The sequence below is a fragment of the Populus alba genome, chromosome 2, assembly GCF_005239225.2.
Source record: "Populus alba chromosome 2, ASM523922v2, whole genome shotgun sequence".
Lineage (NCBI taxonomy): Eukaryota > Viridiplantae > Streptophyta > Magnoliopsida > Malpighiales > Salicaceae > Populus > Populus alba.
The window spans coordinates 9,625,617-9,633,139 of NC_133285.1; the positions used below are offsets into that span (position 1 = coordinate 9,625,617).

At 31.6% G+C, this 7,523-nt stretch overlaps 1 protein-coding gene and 1 long non-coding RNA gene across 2 annotated transcripts; one reads left to right on the plus strand and one right to left on the minus strand.

The window, feature by feature from the left end:
* The first annotated feature begins 1,860 nt into the window (after nt 1-1,860).
* LOC118063494 (uncharacterized) lies at nt 1,861-3,883 on the plus strand. The gene is made up of 3 exons (XR_004689912.2): nt 1,861-2,339; nt 2,718-2,767; nt 3,285-3,883. It is a non-coding gene; the product is annotated as an uncharacterized lncRNA (long non-coding RNA).
* A 355-nt stretch (nt 3,884-4,238) lies between these two features.
* On the minus strand, nt 4,239-6,649 carry LOC118063492 (pyridoxine/pyridoxamine 5'-phosphate oxidase 2). Its single transcript, XM_035077545.2, has 7 exons — nt 6,495-6,649; nt 6,366-6,415; nt 6,184-6,241; nt 6,049-6,081; nt 5,797-5,892; nt 4,678-4,845; nt 4,239-4,596 (listed from the first exon to the last, which is right to left on the minus strand). The coding sequence occupies exons 1-7, from the start codon at nt 6,585-6,587 to the stop codon at nt 4,495-4,497; spliced, it is 600 nt and encodes a 199-aa protein (XP_034933436.1). The 5' UTR covers nt 6,588-6,649; the 3' UTR covers nt 4,239-4,494.
* Nucleotides 6,650-7,523: the final 874 nt, after the last annotated feature.

A 7,523-nucleotide genomic window follows, 5' to 3' on the forward strand; every position in this document is an offset into this window, starting at 1 on the left:
ATAAATCAGTAATTATATGCAGATTAACATTTGTGATCTTGTGCCACATGCATGTATTTAATTTTTAACAATTAAATGCCAATATTATTTTAAAAACAATAATAATTTATACCCTCTTTATACAAAATTTCAGCTATTTGAAAAAAAAGAAAAAAAATATTTCTCTAATTTAAATTCTATTTTCTTATTAATGCTTTTCTTGATTGTTTTAACGAAAACACATTTTTAAATTGCAAGAACTGTTTTTTAAACAAAAATCTATCATGTTTAAAAAGAAAATTAAAAACTATTAAAATAACATCTTAGGATTTTGTATAATGATTGAAGATAAGATTTCTTTGATTAATGTGATAAAATTATATAAAAAATATTAAAAAAACATCACTTCTATGTTAATTGAATATTCATGAGATCTTTTTATATTTTTTCTTCTCATATTAGGTATACAAAAATTAGAAAAACAATGTCATTATTCTCATAAAAACATGATAAAATTCAATAATAATTAAAATGTAATATAATTTTTTTAATAGTACATTTAAATCTAAATCCAAAAAAATAAAAATAAAATAAAATATTAAGCACTTAACCCACATAGAGGGTTAGGGTATACAAATAAAGGGCTACAAATGGGTGGGCTTGCGAGGCCAAACTCACACAACTAACTTTTTTTTAAGAGTAGACGACATGTTAACCGTTCCTTTTTATTTTTTTAAAAGTAGATAATGTGTTGTTTTCTTGCCTACTTTTCCAGATATTGGAGAAGTGGCCGGAAGAATTTTAGCTTTAAAAACCCATTTCTTAACTCACTTTAGTCTAAAAACATTCTTAGTAAAATATGACAACTCTAAACATTTTTAAATTGATCTAAAAACATAAAATAAAATAAAATAAATTCTCTCCACACTAATCTATTTTTTTATAGGTAAAATGAATGTCTAAAAACACCTCAACAGAACTCTTTAGTAGAATAAAATCTATTAACTCTAAAATTAACTTTTTTTGTTTCATAACACGACAAATCAATGACATTTTCCCTCATTTATTGTTTTTTAGTTTCTCTCTTCCCCTTCAAACAAAGGGACTAAAAAAGAAACAAAATTAGTAAAAAAGGTTTATGTATACATTTAATTAAATACATCAAGAATCATTTATGTCAATAAATTTAAAAAATAAAGTGTTAATATGTTTATTCAATTCATCTCATTATAGGTCGAATAATTTTTTTTATAATGCAAAAGAACTAATGTGTAGATACTATTAACGTGGTTTTTAATATTTAGCATTGATTTTTTTTACTCACGATTATATTTTTTACTAACATATAATAAATATAGTAAATATCATATGCGTTAATAATAACATTTAAGATCTTAAACTAATTTTTAACATAGCAGAAGAATGGAATAATACTAGTAAAATATTATGTCCTTAGTTTTTGTATAATAATTTCTCAACAAAAAGTGTAAGAAAAAAAATAAATTGCAAAAGAATAGAGATAAGAATAAAAAAAAAAATGGTATAAATAGGCTAAGTGTAGAGTGATAAATATTTAAATTGTAAAAAATTAAAAATAATATTTATTTTCCGAAAACAAATATAACAAAAAAAAATTGAAAAGAAATATTACAAAAAAATAGTGATAAATAAATGAAGTGTAAAATAATAAAAATATCAAGTATAAAAAAAACAAAAAAAATATATTTTTTTTACAGTAATTTTTTTTAAAAAAATTTACAATGATATATTTCTACGTAAAATGACCTTAGTAATAATCGGTAAGCTAAAGCGCAGCTGGGCCTCAGGAATCACCGCTAAAAACAAATTGAAGGACAAATAACAACGGCCTTAATAAAAAGCAGCCGAAAGCAAAGAGCCATACCGTTTAATCCCTCTGCACGTCTCTCCTTTTTCCTTTTTTCCTCTCTTAAATTCGCGCAATCTCTAGAACCAGTCGTCGTCGTCACCAACAACAACTCAATAGAAAGAAAGAGATAAATAAATCAGAGATGGACAGCACGACCACCACCACCACCACAAATCCTAATAACAACAATTGCAATTTCATGTCATGTGAAAAGCTGGATCGGGTCGCCAGTTGGGTTGGGGTCAACGTGGCGTCTGCTTTCTTTGCTTCTCTTGAAAGATGCTCTTGCATCAACCTTAACACCACCGATCCTGAAGACGATGAAGAAGCCAGGGACCGTCCTCTCATGCTCACCAAGCCTTCGGCCCACGATCACCACCTCGATGCCCAGCCCACCATCAATGGCGATGCCCCTAAGCTCTCCGTCTGATCATCATGATGATCAAGATGATAATTAACCCTCTTTTTTAGGGTTTGTTTCATTTCTGTAGCACTTGGACAAAATAGTTCTATATAATAATAATAATAATAATAATGATAATAAGAATAAGAATACCCGTTACTCTTGCTGTTCTTTTCTTGTGTGTTTAGTGTTGTATTTTGATGTTCTATCAATCAAGCAAGATGTTTCTTTTTCTTTTGTTAATCTTGCTATGATTAAGATGTTCTTTATTGTAATTTGTGTGTTATTGCAAAATTGGCCTTTATTTTTACTGATTGCGGTGTGGTTTTTATGATATTCTCTCAGCTAAAACTCTCGAACCCTGTTCTTTATTCGTTATGATCGTCATAATTCATTGTCTAAAAAAGTTATTCGTGGCTTGTGAATTGATATTGTAAATGATTGCAGTTGGAGATTCTCTTAGTTCGAACGAATCGTTTAAAGGAGCCATCTTTAAGGTCAGGTTTAGACTTTAGATTTCTTGTTGCTTTCTCTCGGTAGGTAGTTGGTCTTCCTTTTACTTCCATGCAGGTTATTACTGAGTGCAGGTGAATATAGTAAAGGTGGATCTTTCGAGGAATCTAATCCTCGTATCTTCAGCAGTCTAAATCATGTGACTGCTTTTAACTTTTGAAACATCTATACCGCTACTGGGGACTTTTCGTTCTATGATCCTGTGATATCTCTGTTTTTATACTGTCATGTTGGCATTGACTGGGATGCAGAATAATAATGAATTGTGCCATTGATCGGAAGGGAGTTTTTGTTCTTGATCTCCACAGATTAGTGCTTGCCAAATTATGTCATGCATTCTGAGGCCATGCTTTTCCAAACTTAATGATTGAGATTTTAGATAGTATTAAATATGGACATTTTTCTCTGCAAATAGTTAGTGCTTTCTTTTTAGAGTTGTCAACGTTGAATCATGACCTGAGCTTTATACTAAAAGTAAGCGATGCTATTTGTCTAATGCAGGGATGGTGTTTTTGGACCGGGCTGAAGAGATCAAACACTACTTTTTCGTTGTTTGCAATTTTATATTTCCTGCTATTACAGACGAAGAACAATGCAGTTTAGCTAATTATTCAGAGGATTTTGTAATAGATACATCTTTGTTACAGTAAACAACAAAAGCACCAAGAACTGGGTTCCTTATATCAGTCAACAGAATCAGCATACAAAAAATATATCCAATTGTGGAGTGATGGGATTGTTGGTATCAAGCCAGCAAGACTGCTATGGTGGCACCGAATCATTTATTTTGTGATTGAGAATGCTATGTGTAATTATATGCATTTGCTGGGGAATGGTCATCCAGAAAAGGAAAAAAATGAAAGAAAAAGTTGCAGCGTGCAGATGGAACCTGAACTTTGCCTCGTCTTCTAAGTGAAAAAGCTAGACATGGTTTGCCCATGGCTCTGTCTCTGTTGCCCTGTAACAAATCAGATAAGCTAAGAACAAATGGAAAAAAGTTTCATCACCTTTGTCCCTCAGCTATTAAATAATCCTTCATCAGTAGCAGTATATACGGTTTGTTTCTTACAAAGATGCAAGTTACAAGGGTTTGTTGCAAATTTTGTCTTCGAGTGCAGTAGCAAGTAATTTTTTATATTCGTTTTAATTTGAGTTTTGGAGCCAGTGGCTCTGATGATTAAAAAAAAATTCGAGGATCAAGCTTTTTTACTTCAGAACCTAAATTTTAACAAAAAAAATCAAAGAAAATATCAAATGGACTTTTAACACCCCCATTTTAACCATAAAACATATTCTACTTGGACTAAAACCTAAAATAAAACCAAATAAAATAATAATTGAATTATCGAGTCCGATCTGCTCTTCCAATCTTTCAACTGAAGGACAGGGATACACATTTAGGCAAGATGTTCTAAATGGGAGGCTGGCAAAGACTAAAAATATCTGCAGCAGCAATTTAACATCAAAGTAGCAATTTGCATAGATATAAAAGTTGAGTTCTGATAACAGTTACGAATCCAAGGGCCTGATCCAGGTTCTTTCACATTCAGATGAAATTGAAGATTTTTATAGCTAACACATATTGGTTCTTTTGTAGAAGGTAAAACAAAAGATTATATAAAACTGATTCAAGCAAACATCAGTAAGTTCCTTCTTTATATCTTCTATAGATACACAAGGTTTCAAATTAACGACTCTTTCTCATGTAGATTTATGGATTGATCATCTCTGAATTCCAACACATTTCTCCATTGGCACTCCGTGACAAGGTGGACACTATTCTCTGGTTACTCTTCAAATTCAAGTAATCAACCTGTGAATAGGATGGATTTTACAAAGACTAAAAGAAAATTAAAAGTGTCATCAATCAATTCAAGATTGTATAAGGTTGAACCTGATCTGGCTCTAAAACCAGCAGACAAAATGTGGCGACTGGGCCTGAAGAGGGGTCAAGAAAAAATTCAGCTGGAGATTGCTCACTTAGACAAGGAAGACCAGGATTAGGTCCCAGGTACTGCAGCCTTGATTTTATAGAACTAGCAAACCACAATTTCTCTCTTTGCTGCATCATGAATTTAAAGATATGAGCAAACTCTAAGCAGATCCAGGAGATTGAATGCTAAAAGATGGAAAATTCAATTGCATAACACATTAGAAGTCATTATCTTGATTTAAAAAAAAAGTAATTCAAGCACCATCCCATACAAAACTTGTTTTGCCATTTCTAACAGGAGATGTCCTGTGGACATCATGTGATTTTCAACTAATTCTGTTTTATGATTCATGGGTTACCTGTAGTGGTGAAACTAAAACACCATGTTAATGAAGATAATCTTGTGTTTCATTAAAGATTTATAGTAAAGTAATGCCATGAAACTGACAAATGGTCCTTTTTTCTTTGTTGGAAGGGTAACGTTTTCAACTTGCAGACAATGAGGTACATCGAGCTGGGAACCCTCCCTTTTTACTTTCAAACAGTCAAAGCAACCCATTGGCAGGATTCAGTCTAAGGCATAAGGAACTAACAAGGTGAAAAAAGGGGGGTTCAAATCCAAAGCAAACTTTTTCGTGACTGTCATAACTTAACAAGGTTGTTTACTTGAGTAATGTCCTCTTGCAAAACTAAGTACGACTAGCCACTCTGAAAAAAAATGTTTTGCACCATGTTTAACTCTTCCAAGTGACAAAACCAATTAACACATACCCTCTCATGCTGGGCTCTCTTCTTAAATAGATGTCATCACTCATTACCCTGTTTGTAACTTTCTAATATATTCTCTCTCATACATTGCACACTATTAAAAGGCTCATAAAATTCTAATTTTTGTGCAAGCACAAGATAATGTGGAATATATATAACAAGCCATGACTTAACATTCAGCATCAGAAGTCTTTTTCTTAAGCCCAAGAATAGCACATTACCATTTGACTTCTTTATTTAACACCAATGATATATATGGAAAGACATCTTGTAATAAAATGTTATTTAATGTAAGGGATAAAGGGATAGAACCTGAAGCTTTGCCGGATTGGGATTGGACCCATCAATAACATCAACTCTTCCATTGATCCGGAATTGCTCCCAAGAGTCGGTAAAATACCAACATATCTACATCAAGTCAAGTTACATCTAAGTAATTCCTATCGAAAATTGAAGAATAACAAATTCTGACAACAAGCCAAGTTACATCCAAGTAGCATTCCTATCGAAAATTGAAAAGTAAAAAAATTCTGAAATACAAAAGAGTCATATATTTATTATTACCTCAGCAAATGGACAGTGATTAAGCTCTTCAATCTGCATATCGAGGTTTTTTTTTTTTTAAGGAAAAAATTCAAATAGCACAATAATTAATAATCATATTAAAGGGGAAAAAAAGGGGTGAAGTAGCAAGAAAACCTTGAGTGTACCGAAATCAGTGTTGATTTGGATTCTATCGCTATTTTCTTCAAATCCTCTGTAAGTAGAAAACCCAGCAATAAACAAGCAGACATCTTCCTTAAAAATTCGTAAAACACAAACAAACTTCCAATTTATAATACAAAAAAAGAAGATAGGCATTGAAAATTAAGAGGAAGGACCTGAAAACGACAGAGCGATTGGAAGGTCTGCCATTAGATCCAATTGTTGCCTGAAAGAAAACAACATCGCAATTAATAACTAATAAATTAGCGTTACTTAATTACGAGTAGAGAGAGAGACATACATACAAATTGAACGAAATAAGAGTGCTTGAGGTGAGAGTTTGACTCTATTGCGCTCAGAAGAAGCTGCTTCCATGGAGATGGGGTTACTGTTCCCATTTCATGCTCGCTCGCTGCTTCTGCTATCTAGTCCTTGCTCCTGTTTTTGAGGGAGAGAAATTTATAATAAATAGGAAAGGCGTTTTGGGCTTTCTTTGCCAAGTGCTACAGTACTTTGCAATGGTATTTCATGGGCCATCTTTTGTGCCAAGTCTACACACAGCATATGGGCCTTTTTCTTATTTCAATAATTTCAACTGGCTTGATTTTGGGTGTTTAGCGGCCTGAAACCTGGAAGAGAATTTGGGAAGGAGAAGGAGCAGGTTTTCACTATGCTAGAGCAAGAATTGCTTCGTCGTTTCCTTCTTTTTTTTTTTTTTTTTTCTTTCTAGAAATGAAGGGCCTTGATCCCAAACAAACAATCACGATGATAAGCAACACGGACAGGGAATTGCTATTTGTTTTTTTTTTAAATAAACTATATATGTTATAAAAACATTAAAAAAATTTGGTGGGAACATTGTTCATATAAAATAATGTTGGATGTTGGGATACAATTTCAAGCTAAAAAAAAGTATTCAATATTTTTTTTAAAAAATAATATTTTTATTTCAGCTTTTAAACTCAATATTAGATAGATATCAACAAATTTATTATCTATTTATTAACATATATAATTCTTATTTATTTTCAATTTAATCCTTTAAAATTATGTTGAATTGGAATTGAGATTTATATTTTTATTTGCTTTTTATGAGATTATCATGATTTTATGACTCGAGATTGCGGGTTAGGCTAGTTGACTTGAGTTTTTTTTTTTTCGTTTTATATAATTGTTTTTTAATTTTATCATTCAATACTATGTTGATTTAGAATTAGGCTTCATAATTTATTTTAGTTTGTATTCTATGAGGTTATTTCGATCTTATGAATCAGATCATGGGCTTGGTCAATTGACTCGAGTGGGTTTTTGTGTTATTTTTTAATTGATTTTTT

Coding starts and splice junctions, on each gene's coding strand:
- LOC118063492 (XM_035077545.2), bottom strand. CDS start 6,587: ATGGGAACAGTAACCCCATCTCCATGGAAGCAGCTTCTTCTGAGCGCA. Junction 6,416..6,494: donor ACTCTTATTTCGTTCAATTT/GTATGTATGTCT, acceptor GTTTTCTTTCAG/GCAACAATTGGATCTAATGG. Junction 4,597..4,677: donor TGGTTTTAGAGCCAGATCAG/GTTCAACCTTAT, acceptor TCCTATTCACAG/GTTGATTACTTGAATTTGAA.